The sequence below is a fragment of the Ornithorhynchus anatinus genome, chromosome 8, assembly GCF_004115215.2.
Source record: "Ornithorhynchus anatinus isolate Pmale09 chromosome 8, mOrnAna1.pri.v4, whole genome shotgun sequence".
Lineage (NCBI taxonomy): Eukaryota > Metazoa > Chordata > Mammalia > Monotremata > Ornithorhynchidae > Ornithorhynchus > Ornithorhynchus anatinus.
This window is the reverse complement of record NC_041735.1, coordinates 4,465,035-4,485,594: the sequence shown is the minus strand read 5'-3', so window position 1 is coordinate 4,485,594 and position 20,560 is coordinate 4,465,035. Positions and strand designations below refer to the sequence as shown.

Here is a 20,560-nt window from a genome sequence, read left to right as displayed (position 1 = left end):
CCCTCCGGCTGCATTCGTTCACCTCCGTCGGCCCCAGTCGGCCATGGGAGACGCCGCTTTGGTTCTCGGGTCGGTCTTACCCTGCCGGCGAAGTGGACGTTGAACTGCTCTTGGCACTGCCCAACTGGCAAGGGCCCTGGGCATTGGCAAGGGAGCGGCTGGCCTAGATTCTCTCTCAGGTGTCAGTTTGGGATTTTCCGCCGTTGGCTTAGAGAGACTTCCAGCTCTGGTATGTGTACGAATGAGGCCCTGTGTACAGATCGATCTCTTTCAACTACGGGGAGGAACAAAAGGCAGATACGAAGCACGCTGTGCAAGGGGATCTCGACACAAAATAATCAGAAGCTATAGAATCGTAATTAATATCAATACGGTATTTGTTAAGCGTTTGGTACGTGCCAGGCACTGTCTCTATCTGTTGCCGACTTGTTCACTCCAAGCGCTTAGTCCAGTGCTCCGCACATAGTAAGCGCTCAATAAATACTACCGAATGAATGAACGAGCCAATTGGGTTGGACACGGTCCCTGTCCCACGTAGGGCTCACGGTCTCAATCCCCATTTTCCAGATGAGGGAACTGAGGCCCAGAGGAGTGAAGTGACTCGCCCGAGGTCACACAGCAGACGAGTGCGGAACCGGGAAGAGAAGAAATAAGATACGCAGTCCTCTTCTTAAACGGTTTTCAAAAGGGAAAACAAACAATTTTGCCTACCTGCCCTCTGACTGAGAAGTACACTTTGGGTCAAAGAACAGGATTGACATGAGGGACCAGGAGTAAATGCCTACATTTAAAAAAAAAATTAGTTTGCCATAATGATGACAAACTATTTACTTCAATTATCTGTTTCTAAAGCAGAAAACTACACACTCCGTGAGTTAGCTCCATGTGGTCAATATACGGTGGAAGGGTAAAGGTAACATCGGAAGCACAATTCTAGTTAATGCCCCGAAAGTCTTGAAATAAATAAATGTAAGGCTGGGGCTAGCGTTAAATAAATGTAAAGGAAAGGGGGTTTCATCCAATACCACGGAGTTTCGAAGAAAGGCGAGTTGGGGTCTTTAAAGTGCTTGACAACTTTAACGGTTGCTGGGAAATAAACAGGCCGACAAACTGAGGCCAATTACATACCAGGAGAATATTCCCTAGCCCCAAATACTCACCCTGTGGTTGACAAAAGATCCTTGTTCTTGCTGGCACTGGAATAGATCATCCTTCATGTCATTTAGTTCATCCTCATGTAGCTTTTCGACCAGCTGTTGCCGTTTCTGAATCTGAATCGTACCTGGGATGACAGCAAGTATCAGCACTCGTCTCATCACACGCAAAATTGAACGGATAAAACATTTTGTCACTTAATTGGTGGGTGGGGCAGTTGTGCACTCATGCAAAATGTTATTTGTTGAGAACTGGCAAAAATCAGGTGGAGGAATTTTTCAAAGGTATAAATCCGATTAAGGAAAATGAATTTTCCATTACACTGCGTGAATGTGAGAATGCTTACGAAGCTTCATTTTCTTTTGAGAAAAAACGGCAGGGTTCTTCACAGGAAGTTATTCAATCATTCTGCCAGTATATCGTGCCTTTCTTCCAAAGATCGGAAAGTCCTTTAGAACCGCTCTCACCTAGGGAACCCCCGTGAGGCTCCACCCATTTTAGAGAAGAGCAGACTAAGGCCCAGAGGTAAAAATGATAAACCCCCGTCACGGAACAGATCCACCATAAAAGGAGAACAGAAGCCGGCGTCGACCATAGGTTCACTACAGCCAAAGAATCCAATGCAATGAAAGGGCTTTAAAAGACTGACATTCTCGAAAAAAATGGGTTAAATCGGTAAGCTCGCGTTATTCCCACATGCTGGTCAAAGCTTCTTCAAGCATGCAAAACCCACACTTCTTAAAAATGGAAAAAACCCAGTGCCACAATGCATTTGGTAATCCACCCTTCCAAGTTTTCTCTCTTGACTCCGGTCCACGTAACACACCAGTATGTACTTTAGTCGAGATGCTCTGCCAGTGACTGACTTCTCTCTCTGCTCCAATAATAGAAGGGAGTTTTATTTTTGGATACCCTGGCAAATAAGGGAGTCTCTGAGGAGGAGATCTGGAAACGACATCATGCCCAGCTGAGGTTTGTTTTTCCACCGCCCCGTTAATGGATGTGATTAATGGCATTTATGGGTCGGCTTCCCTTCGGGTTTTGAAGTTTATTTTTAGTTCCTTTAGGTGGAAGCACCAGAAGCTTAAATCATACGGAGTGGCGAGGAGAGACGGTACCCATCACGTGGTCCTCAAGCAGAGACCAATGGCTATCTCTGCATGGAGGGCTAAGGTGGTGGACGGCGCACGTTCAGAATTTCTCCCCGTCTTTTCTATGAAGCCGCGGGGCCAGAGGAGGCATCTCCTAATAATAATGACAACTGCGGCATTCGATAAGCACTTACTGTGCGCCACGCGCTTCAGTAAGCGCCGGGGTAGATCCGAGATCGTCAGGTGACACGCAGTCCCTGTCCTACAAAAGGCTCAGTCTCGGGTGGAGGGAGAGCGGGGTAGTGAATCTCCATTTTACAGATGAGGAAACTGAGCCACAGAAGTGACTCGCTCAAGGTCGCGCAGCGGAGCCGGGATGAGAACCCGGGTCCTCTGCCTCGTGGGCCCAGGTTTTTTCCCATTAGGCTGTGGCTTCTCTGGCTTCACGATGGCACTGGGGAGATGGACAAGAGGCAGGCAGGGTTGGCTCATCTTTTCAGCGGCCGTCATCCCCACCGGCCTCTCCAAATCCCTCACGGATGACCACTGCCTCCGCTTGCTAGTCAGACGCTGACCACACACCTTGCTTGCGGGTGAACATAAATCCCATTCTAAGCTGCTGGGGAATCTTCCCAGTTAACAATCATAATAATGGCATTTGTTAAGCGCTTACTATGTGCCAAGCACTGCTCTAAGTGCTGACTTAGATACAAGTTACTAAGGTTGGAAACAGTCCCTGTCCCACACGGGGCTCACAGTCTCAATCCCCATTTCACAGATGAGGTAACCCAGAAAAGTGAAGTGACTTGCCCGAGGTCACACAGCGGGCAGGTGGCGGAGCGGGGATTCGAACCCACATCCTCTGACTCCAAAGCCCCTGCTCTTGCCACTAGGCCAGGCTGCTTCCCACTGACCCTAACTGCCATGTCATCCGAAAATAAAGGCCTAAGCCTAGGAAACACTTCGCAATTGTTAGGTCCCGAGGCCACCGACGGAAGTAAAATGGGGATTCCAAAGAATCCGCTCCAGCGGTCGATGGAGTAAGGGTGAAGAAAGGCCTTGAGGAACTCGGAAGTTTCTAGACGCTGGATTGAGGTAAACGGTAAAAACAAACAAAGGACCAAGTCATTCAGCCAGGGTGTCGGCAGGGAAGGCTTCGCTCCGACAGCCACCTAACCCTACCACATCCTGTTACTGAGGTTCTCGTTTTGGGGGGTGGGGACGCAAGCCCAGACAGATCATTTTTGCTGGCACTGATTATTAAAACGCCCCATTTAACTGTGCAAAGTAAAGCCCCACCGCCATTTAGAATGACACGTCTCTTCCCGGGCCATTCAAGCAGCCTTTTCCCAAGCAAATCTTTTTACCAAATGCATCGAGGACATGCGGTTTGTGGATATTTAAAATGCAACTTGGGTTACTGTTGTACGTCTTAAAACCGGAAGATTAGAAGGCCTCTTTCCTCTATTACCTTTAGGTTTGCCTGTGGAAAACAAAATTGCATTCAAAGCTGGATCAATCTGAAGTGGTCAAGTGCATCGAATACTGACGATACAGAGCCTCATTCCCACAAATCCGTACCGAGGGTACGTAAGCAACTGCACTGATCTGGACACTTGGGTTGATCCTAATACTCCATGGCTGAGGTGTACTTTGACGGGACAGTGAAGCAGAATAAAACGTCAGGATAAAAAGAAGGATCCCCGGTTCTTCCTGTTGTAAATGCCTCATTAAAGCACTGGGGCTTGGCCGGGTTAATTACCGGTAGCCTCACTGGAGAAATGCCAGAGACGTCACACTGTGCAACCACCCCAGGGGGATTCACAAAATAAGAAAGCAACAGGCGAGACATCCCACCGCCCAGTGCCTACGTATATGGAAGGCCTGGGCCGTAGGCCTGGCCGGTACTGCGCGCTAGTTCGTGGACAGGACCCATTTTAGGAACAAAACGGGAATCCGAGGAGAATCACCACGTTCTCCGAAGGAGCTATTCCTGGTAGCGAGCACGACTGCTTTGAGGTCTCTCTCCCTTCTCCTACGGAAATCCGACCTGTTAACCACTTTGCTCAGAGCTCCCCTTTTCAACCTGACACTCGTCTGTCCCGTGGGAATGGGCAGAAATCACAGAGCAGAGGTTGGAGTCCACATGGAGAGGCCTACAGCAAGAGGAGGAGCCCCTGGACAGAAATCCCGGCTCTTCTTCACAGGACGCAGCCCAATTTTAAAGCCCCCCTCTCTCTACTCCCACCAAGGGATGTTAAAATGGGGGTGCAAAATGGGAAAAAAAAAAGTTTGGAATTAAATTGAACAAAACTACGACAACAGGTATTAGATTGGATTTCACGGGGCTTTTTTTCCTCTAAATTATATTTCAAATTACAAGACTTTTCAGTTGCATCTCAAAGCACATGCCGATCGTCTTATCTGTCTCCACAATTTAATTCTGAGATATGGTCTCAGTATTGGGAATCCTAAGCACAACTCAGAGTAACAAACTCCCTCACTGATACTGGATCGGACAAATCTGTGCTTGGGGTTCTAGGGTCTGTGACTTCTTCTGAAGAGCAGCTTTGCCTCCAAGTTTCCCAATCACATTAAAGTGATAAAGATGGGCACCATCTTCTCCCAGGGAACTCCAAACTAGCCCATTAAGCTCCCCAAAGATGTGCCATGAGATGCCTGGAAGAATAGCACATCAGCTGACATCCTTTCACTCATCCTCCCCAAAAGAAATCTCCAAGATTTCCACCTTTTATTATTATTATTATTATTATTAATGATGATGATAATAACAACAATTTGTTAAGGGCTCACTACGTGCCAGGCACTGGGGTGGATACCCAGCCGTGTCAATTCCTGTCTCACATGGGGCTCAGGCTTCACAGAGAAGTGAAGTGACTTAAGGTCACACAGCGGGCAGGTGGCAGAGACAGGATTAGAACCCAGGTCCCTTTGCCTCACAGACCCATGCTCTTTCCATTAGGCCACACCGCTGCCTTTCCCTCCAATAGTTTATCTCTGGGCATGCCATCCATCGCTGTAAACCTTGAGCCCCCAAGCATTCACAATGGCCCTAGAATCTGTGTGTTTATCTAAACCCTTTCTGAACTCACTGCACTCTCCCAACAATTTGTACAGTGCTTAATAAATACCTTTCACTGATTGACATCTTCTGCTTCACTGGATTCCTTTCAGACTGTGAGCCCCAGGAGGGATTCACCTTTGTATTTTTCCCCCCGGCACTTACAACCGCGTTCTGCACGCAGTCGGTGCTTAGTAAATACGCATTCCCTGTCCACAGTGAGCATACGGTCTAGACGGCCTGTAGACTCTCCCCCACAGCTGCAACTAGTGGACTGGACTGTCCTCCCCTACGCGCTTATTACAGTTCTCCCTAACAAATTCTACTGATGAGGAACATCTTTTTGACATAATGTCTTAATATGCTAAATCTCACTGTTTATTTGCCCCTCATTCCCAATTGAATGGTGGGTCTCGGTTTAAAAAAGAAATTCAGTCGGCCCCGATTACGTCCTCGGGATTTTGTAAAGCCTACGGCTTCGCCTTTCCAGAAACAGAATCCCGATCCCTTCTGTCTACCCTCATCGTTCCCACTGGGGACCACGAGGCCGTGGCCGGGCCGCCCCGCTGGGCGGGGCCTTACCGTAGAAGTGGCCAAAGCCCATGCTGATGGCCATCACCAGGGCCAGGATGATACAGCGGTTGAGGCCGCTGCTGAACTGGCGGCGAGGCGGCTCCTCTTTGGCTGGCTCCGTCTCCTGCTCCGCCGGCGGCCGGTCCTCCGACTCCGAACTGGAAACCGTCTTCTTCCGGGCCCGGCGGCGCCTCACCGTGACGCTGGGCCCGGGGCTGGCTTCGTCGCTGCTCGACTCATCGCCGCTCCGGGAGGCCGAAAAGGCTATTATGGAGAAACGGCAGAGGTGAGCTCCGACGGGAAAACTTTGGGAAACTCTCCCTTGTTGTTTGGTAGGCGAGAGCCGGTTGGGGGCAGGGGGCGTGTCTCCCGATCCGGTTGCCTTGTCCTCTCCCGAGTACTCAGTACAGTGCTCGGCACAAAGGGGGTCGCTCAGTAAATATCAGGGACGATGAAATTTTCAACATCGAGCCTCACTTGCGGAGATCAGAAGAGTCCCTCTGAACTCCTCCCTCCAAACACTCTGTTACCCACAGTGAGCCTTTGCAGTAGAAGACAAAAAAAGAAACAGCTTTTGTGACTGACGGGCTAATGGCAAAGAGCACGAAATTCCTCCTTTAGCCACAACCTTCTGTAGCTTCTATGGTATTTATATGCTCATTCTGGTCTTCTGATTGGGTTTCATTGTTTCACCTTTCCTTATTCTATCACCAACATTCTCCGCTCTATTTTTACTTCGCAAGCCCTTTGGGAGCCAGGGTCTGGGTCTAATTCTCATCAGTGAATATTTCCCCAGCAGGAAGTCCAGTGATTTGTACACAGTAAGTGCTTAATAAAGACGATTACTACTACCTAAAAATAAGCATCTCCTTTGTCAGGCCAGCCTCTTTTTTTTAATGGTATCTGTTAAGTGCTTCCTATGTGCCGGACACCGTATTAAGCGCTGGGGTAGATTCAAGAGGATCCTCAAGGGGCTCACAGTCTTAATCTCCATTTTACAGATGACGTAACAGAGGTACGGAGAAGTAAAATGACTTGTCCAAGGTCTCATAACAGACAAGTGGTGGATCTGGGATTAAAACCCAGGTCCTTCTCACTCTCAGACCCATGCTCTATCCACTAGACCACGCTGCTTCTCACCTCTGAATGTTACTCTCACCTTCTTAGCTTCTGAAAGTTGCTGGAAAAAGTTTTCCTTCTTTCCCTCTCTCTTCCACCCAAAGGTAGGGAAGTGTTATACAGGAGGAAGCGGGAAAATATTTGAATCCATCCATTAGAGCCGTAAATAGCTATTATTCTCGAAGAAACGGGAAGACGCTTTCAAGTTATAAGGGTCAGTGGACTTATCCCTTGAATAAGAGCAATTTTGAAAAGAAAAATGGAGTCTGAATTCTGAAATCGCCCTGTCCCAAATGCACATGCACATTATCGATTTCTCTACAGCAGGAGCTGTCGGCTGAGTGGTTTCTTCATCCCAGAACCAAGTCGTAGGTAAGAAAGAATGAAAAATGCACAATAACGCAAGGAACCAGGAAGTCAGTGTTGCAAACTCTAACCAAGTGTCATATCTGTGAAGGTGATGAGCAAAAAAAAAGAGGCAAGTGACATCTGCCCTGCTTACCTACTCCAGGAGCCCCCAGCCCCTAACAAGGCACAGAAAAAGGATGGATTAGGGGTGGGGGTCTCAGATTAACGATGCCCATTTACACAGTGAGGAAAATGGTGTAGACCGTGAGACTCTACACTGTAAGCTCACTGTGGGCAAGGGAACGTGTCTACCAACTCTGTTATATCATACTCGCCCAAGTGCTTAGTAAAGTGCCCCGCACAGTAAGCGCTCAATAAATACCACTGATCGATTGAAAAGTTTGGGACAGCTGTGGTCCACATAGTGAGTGGGACATACTGGTGTCACTTAACAGCAAGCCTACAAAGGATCACACTTTTAAAATAACCAGCCCCTGGGGACTAAGTGAGGCTTTCTCTGAAATTCTTAAAACGTTTTTTCCCAGGCTGAACAGAAATCGAGACTGAGAACTATTCCATCTATTTAGGAACTCTGCTTGTATTCATTCCCACCTGGTCTGGAGAAACTGATCCTCTTCGGGAGAGGAGTCTTCTGCTGTATCGCTAAGTCCTCCAACAATTCCCTTTCCTAGCATGGTATCACAGCCCCTCCATTACGCGCCCCCGCAACAGCACAAAAGCTTCTCCCAGTCACAACCTTTTTTTTACACAGGATGTGTCCACCAGAAAAACTCCAATTCCCTTCAGCCTAATTTTTTGTTGGCCAAAAAGACCTATAACATGCAATCTCTGCAGCTCCCACTGACGTGCTGATCTTTGACCGCTAGTGTAAATTAAAGGTTAGTAGACTCCAGCCCAGCATTCTACACCATAGTCCAAACGGAGAAGGAACGTATGCAGAAGAGACCTGATCAAGGGAAGGAAAAACCGTCACGTTTTTGGTATTCTAAGTTCTCACAAGAAGAGCTCAGCTTTTAACGTGCAAAGTGTTTAGGCAAGGTTAAGGAATCCATGTCACAAGGAGCTTGGTGTTATTTTCGTTAGGCACTTGTTCTTTTCAAGGGCAGATCCTGGAGCACTCAGCCTCAGAGGGAGGTTACATATGTTCCAGTCTCACGCTCAGGCAAACGGATATAAGCATTGCAGAAAAAGAACCCCAAGTTTGTAATTTAGTAACAGACTTGATAGATAGAAGGGTCCTGACAAGAATATCTCCTAGATGTTTCTCATTCCTCAGGAGATACTTCTTTAGGTGTGAGGTTATATTTCTTGGGTACAAAGGACGGACAATTCTCATACAGAAGCATTTTTTCAAGAGGGCTGAAGAAGTCAGTCTTCCAATTCTAGAAATGAGGTGGCCAAAAATCGAAGAAAGCCCGTGTTTATTTCCTAAAAATAATTTGCCGCTTCTGAAGGGCTTTGCCAACAGCATTTTGGAAGATCGGTGCCACAATGCAACTGTTGTCTTACTCCCTTAAACCAGACTCCGTACCGAAAGCAGCACACCGGAGAGCAGCCTGACTAGAAATCAAGCAGCACATTACGCATACTCTTCGGAACTCAAATAGATGATGACCCAAGTATGCAAATCATAAAGAAACCAGATCTGGGGAGTTGAATTTGGCCCACACTCTCATTTTAGAAAAGCAGGTAACTGGAGGTATGCAAGCGAATTAGCCAAGATGATTTTAGGATGGGCATTCGGAGTATCAAAATAAGCAGACGACTGGCAATGCCGCTGTCGAGCACTGGGTAAAGGGGACTAGGCATAGAGTCTCAGCCCATCAAATTCAATCACACCACCTTGAAGAGGGAGTCGGCCAGGCCGATGATGCTTCGGCTGATCATCCCATCCCCTTATATACTTGCGAATCTTCCACAGCTTGGCCCACCAACTGTCTTTTGTGAGTAAACCGGAAAGAAAGAAAATTTTAAGCCTTTTCTTCAGGAATGAAAACAAGGTTTGTAACGGTTTTTGAGAACCAGAGACCGGCGCTTCATGAAGCTTTAAACTGATAGTTTATCTGGATTAAAGCTACTCCTTCTGTTCTTCATTAGGTAATTTTGGATATTCTATTGCTTTTCGGCTTCTGTCTCAGCATTCTAAAATGTAGGTCTTTCAAAAATAGCGAGCGAGACCTACTTAGGTCACTGCTTTGGAAGTCCCATTTTGATAGTATTTAAAGAGCTGGAACACTTACTGGAAGGAAAAAAAAATTCTAATCCACACCCAACATTCAATTACCTACCCTTTCTCCAAAATTAAAGAGATTTTCTCTCCACAAAACACTTTTCAACTCTAACAACGTCGTATCCTTGAGGATAGGGATTATGCCTTCCGTCTCAAACCTCAGCAGAAAACAGTGGGCACAATGCACAACAGCACATACACCAATCTGCACAACGGTACGTAAACAGATCCTCGAAAACTCTCTCAACCACCTACTCAAACCTATGGCAGTAGTGTAATGCTGGGATCCTCACTTCCTAACCAATCATTTCCATCTTAAAAAAGAGGTCAGTTTGACTCTAAAACAAAGACATATGAGAAACCCAGATTAGGAAAAATATTTTTAGGTAGTCAAAGATGACCCCAGGAAATATAGAAAATGAATCCAGAACCTGGTTAAAAGAGATTCTAAGCACCCAACACACTGTTTCTTATCCTTCTACTGTTCTTACCAGTTTCTGGCTGACAGAATGTATACTGGCTGCTAGAAGAAGAGCCCATGTTAAAATCTTCAGGTCCTTGAACTTCCTCATCAACAACTTCAGTCTCTTCCTGGATTTCAGTTTCTTCCAGTTTGGGTGGTTCAAGAGTCACAATATCAGAATCATCACTGATAGCCCCAAAACAGACATTATCCTCAGGTGATTTCTCTCTTTTAGCCTGAAAATGAAAATCACGGTGATGTCCACCTGAACAAATACTATATACGAGTACAATGAGGCAGAACAAAAAGTTCAAAAACAGGACATTTGTTATTCTTTCACTCTAGATTGGAATGAAAATAGAAAAAAAAAAACAAACCACAAAGAGAAAGCTTGGCCTTGATTAGGTTGTCTTAGATCAATCCTGTTCAGTATCAACCCACAAAGGACATAGAACACTTAAAATTTATGGATGTAGCTTACCTCAAAAGCTGACTTGGTTTCCTCTGAAGCAGAAAAACCAGTTTCTTCCATGGGCACTGTGTCACCTTGGTTGCTTTCTGCCATACACCAAAGATTAAGTTCCATTACTGCCTGAGTATAAACATTCCAACTACGTTCTTTGTTTACCAGAGGAATACGTGTTTCAACTCTCTACATACCTGTGCACAAAAATCAACCTGGTAGGCAACTGCATAGCCAATTTAATTTCCTTTCCTAGCTGTACCCATCTAAACCAACACTAACATCTTACTGCAGTGTCATTTTACACAAATGGTGTAAATAAATGGTTCCCGGTGCAGTTTCAAATATTTTGATATCCAGAGCGGTCATTTATGTCTATCACCGAACCGCTTAACTTGGCATAACATATTAAAGACTGGAGAGGGAGGGAGGACAGGAGAGAGGAGTGGAGGAAGGGGGAGAAGATGTGTGTGTGTGTTTGTGTGTGGTTGCAGATTGTTCTTTGTCCCAGAGGACAAAGCCAAACTGTCACCTCACCATAAAGCATACAGCTCAGCGTTGGGGAGGCCCGGGCAACTGAGTGCCTGGAGCTCCGAGACATGAGATCCAGGCCTCGGAAAGCTAATGGCCCAGTCACTTCCAAGGAAATACTGCTGCAAGGCCACGGAGGAACTCCCTCGCAAACTATCCCTGAAGGCCCATGTTGCCTGAAATGGGCAAAGACTATAAGAGCTAAATTCCAGGACGCTCACGGTCAAAATATAGTTACAGACAAAACATCATCATAGCATTTATTAAGTGCTCCTGGAGGGCAATGGTATCATGGAGCATGGCCTAGTAAGAACACAGGACTCAGTGAAGAGATTCCTCTCTGAATAAGGGAGAAACTCAAGGTTTCAATGCACTCAATCAGTCCCCTTCTCCCAGTTATCCTTCCTGCTCTCCCTACACCCCACGCTTTACTCCTCAAACCAACCTATTCACTGTGCCTCTCCTAGCTGGTGATCTCCTTGGTCATGGTCAAGGGTCATGTCTCTTAACTGTATTAAACTCTCCCAAATGCTAAGTGCTCTGCTCAGACTAAGCACTTCATAAAGACTACTGACTCACTGGCATTTTCGGCGACCACTTGCCTGCTACAACTCACTTTACGTATTTCCTCATCTGAAAAATGGAGGTAAAATATCTATTCTTCCTCTCTTAAACTGTGAACCCTATGTGGCACGCTGACTATAAACAATCTGCCTCTCATGTACCTACCCCCATTACTTAGCATAGCTTGGTAATCAATCAGTTGCATTTACCGAACACTTACTATGTGCGGAGCACTGTATTAAATGCTTGGGAGAGAACAATATAGCAGAGTGGGCATACACTCTCCCTGCCAAAAGGAGCTTACAGTTTAGAGGGGAAGACAAGACATTAATATGAATAAATAAATTATGGTACCAAGTTTTGTAAACAGCATCTTCAGTTACAGGAGGACAAATTCTCGAGTGCATACGTGCGCACAGCACTTTACTACGCACGTGGTACAGTACAATACAACAGAGTTGGTAGACACATTCCCTGCCTGCAAAGAGATGAAGTCTAGACGGAAAAGACAGGCATTACTATAAATAAATTACAGATATGTTCATAAGGGCTGTGGGGCTGAGAGTGAAGTGAACCTCAACTGCTTAATGGGTTCAGACCCAAGTGCACAAGAGAGAGGAATGAAGGCTTGGTCGGTGAAGGCCTCTCGGAGGAGATGTAATTTTAATAAAGCTCCGAAGATGTGGAGAGTGGCGATCTGTTCTGTAATGAAGGGGGAGGGAGTTCCAAGCCAGAGGGAGGGTGTCCGCTTGGAGTAGGTGGCAAGAAATGAGATTGAGGTACAGTAATTAGGTGTTTTTTTACGGTATTTGTTAAGAGCTTACTATGTGCCAGGTACTGTTCTAAGCCCCGGGGTAGATACAAGGTCATCAGGTTGGACACAGTCCCTGTCCCACACGGGGCTCACAATCTGAATACACATTTTACAGATGAGGGAACTGAGGTCCAGAAGAGAGTGCCCAAGGTCACAGGGCAGACAAGGGCCGGAGCTGGGATTAGATCCCAGGACTTTCTGACTCCCAAGCTCTATCCGCTAGACCACTAGCATTATTAATCCGCTAGCATTATTAATATAGTGCTCTGCACTGAGCAGATGCTCAGCAAATTCCATTCTTTGGCGGGCTGGTTGAGTGAAGTCACGGGCCCCGGGGGGACAATCCTCGCCACAGTGCTCACGCAGTCTGGTCCTACCAAAATGTCCACAAAACACCAATATTTTTCGTCTTACCTCCCAGATCCGATGGCTCATCTTGCTGTTCCGATGAAACCGCATATCCTTCAGAGGCGAGCTCGATGTTGTCGCTGGCTCCGGCATGTTCCGTGTTCACCGTCTCTATATCCGATCCCTAGAAGGAACGATCAAACTTTAGGCTCGCTCAGCTATTCAAAGGTGGTCACTGTGATGGTTCTCTATTTACTGAAGAATAGAATCCCAGTTTTACGATGACACTTTACTCAAGTTGTTATGGAAAAAAAAAACCTGTCACTGCTTAACAGCCACAGGGAAGTCAGAAGCAGTAGTGAATAAGAAGGCTACACACTAGATTTGAAACACGGGGACAGACTGTTCTCATTCCAGCTCTGTCAGTGACCTGTTGGGTAATTTAGGGTCTCATCTTCAGGGACACGTGCCATTAAGCTGACGTACAGGCAGAGGCTACTCGGCCCTCCTTGGGGGATTCACAAAATTGGAGGGGGGAGATGAATTCTCCTTTCTTTTCCTGTTTTCTCTGTCTCATCCTTCTGACTTATCATACTACCCAGTGTGAGAGTAAACAGGTTAACTTTTTAAATGTCACTTGAGGGCCACATATGTAGGGTGTTTTGGGAGAAATGACTGTAATCCCACCCTAAGAACTGGTTGGAGAATTTAACAAATAAAATCTAAATTCATCAGGGCCATTCTGAAAGTAGAAAACACAAGACTAAATCCTCAAACCCTATTCAGACAGCTTTTCCGACTAGCTCAAAAGGGACCCAGACCAATGCTAGAACTGATAAGATTTATACTTAAATATGGAGAAGATTTAAAGCATTTATAATCTCAGAAAAACACCACATCAGAAGGGCTCCCAGCACTCTTCGGTAGTCTGAGTAAATAAACTGACATTTCTCAATTAGAAATACCACACTAGATTATGGATCTTTTTCAGTGAATCCATTTACTAGCCTCCTATTCACGTGATAATAGTTAAATGCATTCATCTAAAAAATTAAATCTTCCACTCATAAACGAGGGATTTTATCATCTTAAAGTGTTACTGACAATAGTCATTTTCCCAGTTTTACAGTTAGAGAAACACAAATACAGCAGAAGAAATTTGCCCAGGGATAAAGTAAGTCCCTAGCAGAGCTGGGCAATAACTCCAGGAAGTCTACTGTTAAGTGTTTTGCTCTAGCCCGGGGCAGCATTACATGCCCAAACTGGGCCGCTTTTTAGGAGAAAAAAAGACCCATGTTGGCCCGAGGGGTAGGGGGTGAGTATGGCACTCAGAGGGCCGCGCATAAATAGAGGGATGGTTCTCCCTCTGCCCACAGTGCTGCATTTAGATGGTGCACTGAGGCCTTGGAGTTTACACTCGGGGAAGGCTTCCAGGAGAGGTGATCTCAGAAGGGCACTGACGATTGTGGGCTACGAAGCAAAAGGGAGTTCCGGACAAGGGTAGAATGCAAGCAAGAGGTCTGCAGTGGGAGAGGGAGAGAAAGAGAGAGAGAAGAGAAAATGAGGCTCAATGAGTACATTAAGCTCGAGAGGAACAGAAGATTGGAGTGGGTAAAAAGGAGGGAGAGTGCTTTAAAGCCAAATGACCAATGGCTCGAGCCACTTATTCACAAAGGATGCAAATCGGGGTTCCTGAGTGGGCACATAATATCACAATAATTCACAGAAATAGGACGCGTGTTTTGTTGCTTGAACATATAATTCTCTTATACAACATACCTCATGATTGATGACAGTCCAGCCACAAGATGAATCACTGTCACTGGAATTTTCAGACATTTTTCCAGGATCTATAAAGTAAGTGAACTTGTTAGCTTGCAGAACACATTTTAAGAAGTCTTCTTCTTCTCTCTCTCTCTCTCTCACACACACACACATACACACACACCATCTCCCCCAACCCTCCTCAAAAAAAGAATAGCACTAAAATTTCTTAAAGTTTTGTTACGTATCCTGAACACAGACACACTCAACGGATGAAGGGGAAAAAGTGGAGCTTGAGACTAGTTTTTGCAAATGCTCACATCGTTACTCTCTGATAAAGGCAAGGAAACTTGAAGCCTACCCAATATGTACATCAAAACGGAGGGAGGAAGAAACTGAGCTTGGGGAGGAAAACATCACATACCACAAACACCCACTTTCTCAAGCTGAAATGCTGAGTATGAACAACTCAACGCTACAGTGTAACGAATTATTCATCACTCTGACTGTAGATTAACAGATGGATGTCAGAGAAACTTGACCAAGGAAACAGGAAACTAAATTGTGAGTTCCGATCCCCCATTTTGAGGGATAATTCTCACTGCAGGGTAGCCCATTTAAAATGGGCTCCATCTAGCCTGCCTTTTAAATACGGCCCAGTCTAAACATGCCAAAAGCTATTGTTAACCAACAGGAGTTTCAAATGAGCAGGTGGGCTGAGGTAATGCCCAGAGCCTATGTTCAGGCTAAAACGGAAGATCCAACGGGGGGCAAAGAACCAAAATGAATTTCTTACATTAACTCTGATAATAAAAGCGTAGGCTTTTCATCGATAGGCAAAGGAAAGACAGTTTCTGATAAAAGAGAAGAGCTAATGAATGAGGATTGTTAAAACAAAAATCAACCATCATTTTACACCTCCAACAGCTGAAACAGAAAACGACAAGTGGCCAAATTAGGAACACAGGAACACGTCCGCTAGACTGGAAACTCCCTGGGAGCAGGAATTGACCAACTTTTTTTCTTTAAAAGGTATTTGTTAAGCACTTACTATGTGCTGGACCCCATACTAAGTATTGGGGTAGATGCAAACTATTCAAATTGGACCCAATCCTTGTCTCGTATGGGGCTCGCGGTCTTAATCCCCATTTTACAGAAGAAGATACTGGTGAAGAGAAGATGTGACTGGTCAGTCAATCGTATTTAGTGAGTGCTTACAGAGTGCAAAGAATTGTCCTAAGCACTTGGTAGAGAACAATATAACAATATAACAGACACATTCCCTGCCCACATCGAGCTTATAGTCTAGAGGGGGAATACTGAAAATATAAATAATTACAGATATGTACATAAGTGATGTGGGGCTGCTAAGGGGTTGAATAAAGGCAGCAAGTCAGGGTGACGCAGGAGGGAGTGGAAGAAGAGGAAAGGGGGGCTTAGTCAGGGAAGGCCTCTGGAAGATGTGCTTTCGATATGGCTTTGAAGGTGGGGGAGAGTCATCGTCGGATTTGAGGAGGGAGGGCGTTCCAGGCCAGAGACAGAACGTGGGTGAAAGAGACGGAGGTACGGGGAGAACGTCAGCATTAGAGAAGCCAGGTGTGTGGGCTGGGTTTCTCGGTTACCTCGCCTGTAAAATGGGGATGAAGACCATGAGCCTCACGTGGGACAACCTGCATCTACCCCAGCGCTTAGAACAGTGCTCGGCACATAGTAAGCGCTTAACCAATACCAACATTCTTAGCAGGAGGGAAGTAGGTGTGTCTGAAGTCACACAGCAGATAAGTGGCAGGGCTGGGATTAGAATCCAGATCCTAAGAGGATATACTCTCCCGAGCATTTAATACAATGCTCCGAACACAGTAAGGGCTCAATAAGCACTACTGATCAGGTGGACTGGTTTCTTAGCAAAGCTACCTGCTGCCGATCAAGACTCCCCACATTAACTTTCACGTCATTTTTCTATTTCACCGGGACCAAGCTAACCAACCTGGAGTGGGGCTGGCTCTCGCTTTGTTCTGAGAGAACTGATTTAAGGGAAGTAAATGTAAGCTAACGGTAAGGGTTCAAGGTTACACTTAAGATCACAAGACTTATGGGATAGAATTTCCAGCCTTTTTTTAAATCACCATTCAACATTAAAGTTAGAGCCTCTAGGTCTCCCAGAAAAATGTGAAAACAATCCACTCTTCCTTTATAGCATTTTTGTGGGATATTTATATCAGTATAGATTACATTTTCAAACTGCCACTCCCGGCAGGATCTGGCAGAATGGACATCGTTCAGCTCTTCTGAGATCTAATAACCCAACTTGGTTTATACTTGTCTCCTCAATAAGGCAGGATGTCACAGCAGACAAGATTTAAAGAGAAAGATAAACTCTAGAATGTCTAACAGATGACCGTTTTGTCCCAGAAAGATGTATTTTGCCACTGAATCACTAAATAATGAATTTGCAGGGAAATTCTGAAAATACATCGACAATTTTTTTTTTTTTTAAAGATTCACTGTTCTTCAAGAGCGCCAGAAAGTTCTTGAAAGCATTCAAAAGGTTGAGGAGCTTGGCCACTTTGATAGGAATTTCCTTATGGGCAAGGAACATGTCAACCAACTCTGTTATACTGTGCTTTTCCAAGACTTAGTAGTACGCAGGTAAGTGGCAGAGCTGGGATTTGAACCCAGGTCCCTTGGACTCCCAGGTCCATGCTCTTTCCACTAGGCCATGCTGCTTCTCCACCTCTCCAGATTGCCCTCCCCCAATATTTACCCTTATTCTTTGGGTATATTCTCTCTAACTTACATTTGACTATTTTATCCTTCCATACTTAACAACAGCCAAAGCATTCTGTCAGTGATTTTTTTTTTTAATGGCGTCACGGCTTATGTTGAACAGAGTGGAGAGAGTCCAAGCCTCCTGCTCACTTGCCCTCTCCTAAATGCTGGGCTTGGGAGTCGGAAGTCATGGGTTCGAATCCCGGCTCTGCCACCTGTCAGCTGTGTGACCATGGGCAAGTCACTTTACTTCTCTGGGCCTCAGTGACCTCATCTGTAAAATGGGGATGAAGACTGTGAGCCCCACGTGGGATGACCTGATGACCCTGTATCTACCCCAGCGCTTAGAACAGTGCTCTGCACATAGTAAGCGCTTAACAAATACCAACATTATTATTATTATTACTACTACAGTGCTCTGCTTTCAGTAGGTGCTCTGTCATTACTATCAATGGCATTTAATTGAGCGCTCATTCAATAGTATTTATTTCATTCAATAGTATTTATTGAGCGCTTACTATGTGCAGAGCACTGTACTAAGCGCTTGGGATGAACAAGTCGGCAACAGATAGAGACAGTCCCTGCCGTTTGACGGGCTTACGGTCTAATCGGGGGAGACGGACAGACGAGAACGATGGCACTAAAGAGCGTCAAGAGGAAGAACATCTCGTAAAAACAATGGCAACTAAATAGAATCGAGGCGATGTACAATTCATTAACAAAATAAATAGGGTAACGAAAATATATACAGTTGAGCGGACGAGTACGGTGCTGTGGGGATGGGAAGGGAGAGGTGGAGGAGCAGAGGGAAAAGGGGAAAATGAGGCTTTAGCTGCGGAGAGGTAAAGGGGGGATGGCAGAGGGAGTAGAGGGGGAAGAGGAGCTCAGTCTGGGAACGCCTCTCGGAGGAGGTGATTTTTAAGTAAGGTTTTGAAGAGGGAAAGAGAATCAGTTTGGCGGAGGTGAGGAGGGAGGGCGTTCCGGGACCGCGGGAGGACGTGACCCGGGGGTCGACGGCGGGATAGGCGAGACCGAGGGACGGCGAGGAGGTGGGCGGCAGAGGAGCGGAGCGTGCGGGGTGGGCGGTAGAAAGAGAGAAGGGAGGAGAGGTAGGAAGGGGCAAGGTGATGGAGAGCCTTGAAGCCTAGAGTGAAGCGCTGTGTGCAGAGCACTGTACTAAGCGCTCGGGAGAGTACCATACAACAGAGTTGGCAGACACGTTCCCCACCCATAACGTACTACTGATGGAAAGCAGAACGCCCAGGCCATTCAGGCACCAAGGCCACTAACAATCAAACTCATGAACTTTCAAAGATTAAATGGGTCGAATTTTCAAATCAGGATGCTCCCATGAAAGGAAACCAACAAATGCTGCCTTAAGACAATGTCCATTATTAAAATTTCTCCTTTTTGCATATTCATTCAATCGTATTTATAGAGCGCTTACTAGGTGCAGAGCACTGCACTAAACGCTTGGATATCCCACTGAGGGCATGGAATATGTCTCTTTATTGTTATATTGTATTCTCCCAAGCTCTTAGCACACAGTAAGACTGACTGAATGAATGAATAGAGAGCTTGAAAAATGCCTGGAGGAAAGAGTATAGGGCTGGGAGTCGGGAAAATTGGGTTCTCATCCCTGTGTGTGACCTTGGGCATGTCATTTAAATTCACTGTGACTCAGTTTCCTCATCTGCAAAATGGGGATTAAATACCCTCCCCCTTGGAGCAGGGAATGGAGACTGTGTCAGACCTGGTTATCTCGTATCTACTCCACGGCTTAGCACTCATACCAATTACTATTACGATTCCGAGCCACAAGAATGGGAAAACAAAGTCCGGCTTTAAAGGAGGACTGCCTAGAGGGGAAAACATTCTGCACCCAGTAAGCGCTCAATAAATACGACTGAATGAAAGAATGAAAAATACTTGCGTCCAGTTGGCCCAAGTGAAATTCAGGAGTTACCTGAGGAGAGTGCTGCAGGCCTAGAACTTGAAACCACTTGCCGGGCAAAACTGACCACTCGCTCTGCCCAAGCAGCCCTTTCTTTGTTATGCTTCCCGCTTGTTCTAAAGGTTATTAAGTGCCACAAGAGTTCTCTCCCCTCCTAGAGATCCGCCTTGGGTGTCTCTCATCCGGCACCCCACCTTCAAGGTTAAGGGCTCTCCTCGGCCATGGGCATTCACTCCTGGATTGTCACGATTTACTCAACAAGTTCAGGAGATGATGGGGCTAGCAGCTGCCAGATGATGGTTGGTGGGTGGGGGTGAGGAGGGGAAAGACAAGACGCTCCACAGGAATTTACCAGGAATTCAGACTCTTTGGGGGTGTTACTAAAGTGCTCCACTTGGATCCTGTGATGGGCTTCCCAGCTTCTCCAGTTGCAAAAGAGAAACCTACTGCTGCCTGGCCTAGTGGCTACAGCACGGGCCTGGAAGTCAAAAGGACTTGGGTTCTAATCCAGGTGCCCCCACTCGGACTGTGAGACCTCAGGCAAGTCACTTAAATCTCTGGGCCTCAGTTACTTCATCTGTAAAATGGGGATTAAGACTGTGAGCCCCGTGTAGGACATGGACGGTATCCAACTCGAGTACCTTGTGTCTATCCTAGCACTCAGTACAGTGCCTGGCACCCAGTAAGTGCTTAACAAATACTTTTTTCAAAAAAGGGTAAATCTACCCATATATAAACATGTACAAGTGCATTTATGTGTGTATACAAACACATCCTCTTTGGCTAAGCAGTGTGGGCTAGTGAATAGAGCACAGGCCTGGGAGTCAGAGGACCTGGATTCTGATCCTGGTTCCAAGTGTCTGTTGTGTGACCTCGGGTAAGTCACTTCACTTCTCTATGCCTCACTTACTTCATCTGTAAAATGGGGGTTAAGAGTGCGAGCTCCATGTGGGACATGGATTTTGTCCAACCCAAGTACCTTATATCTATCTATCCTAGCTTTTAGTACAGTGCAAAGTAAGTGCTTCACAAATACCAATATTACCTCAAGAATTATGTGATTCTGTGCCTCCTGATCCCTGTTTTCTCTTTGGCTTGGAAAACTTCCATCCCATTTTTGAGCCCACCTTCGGGAAAGCCTATAGACTGTAAGCTCACTGTAAGGCAAGGAATGTGTTTCTATTATACTGTACTCTCCCAAACACTTACTACAATGCTCTGCACACAGTAAGTGCTCCAAGAAAACAACTGATTGACTTTTTCACCCAAGG

At 46.0% G+C, this 20,560-nt stretch overlaps 1 protein-coding gene across 4 annotated transcripts in view; it reads right to left on the bottom strand.

Moving 5' to 3' along the window:
- CCPG1 (cell cycle progression 1) overlaps window positions 1–20,560 on the bottom strand; it is a 39,271-nt gene that overhangs the window by 6,556 nt on the left and 12,155 nt on the right. For 3 of the 4 annotated variants that reach the window (XM_007669257.4, XM_029070739.2, XM_029070740.2), the window contains 7 exons: window positions 14,582–14,652; window positions 12,869–12,986; window positions 10,564–10,640; window positions 10,111–10,318; window positions 5,911–6,165; window positions 3,718–3,729; window positions 1,161–1,282 (listed from right to left, as the gene is read on the bottom strand). In XM_007669257.4, the coding sequence (XP_007667447.1) occupies window positions 1,161–1,282; window positions 3,718–3,729; window positions 5,911–6,165; window positions 10,111–10,318; window positions 10,564–10,640; window positions 12,869–12,986; window positions 14,582–14,641 (852 nt within the window). In that variant the 5' untranslated portion in view covers window positions 14,642–14,652. Of the gene's footprint in view, window positions 1–1,160; window positions 1,283–3,717; window positions 3,730–5,910; window positions 6,166–10,110; window positions 10,319–10,563; window positions 10,641–12,868; window positions 12,987–14,581; window positions 14,653–20,560 lie in introns of those variants that run through there. The other variant, XM_039912850.1, reaches the window with a different exon arrangement.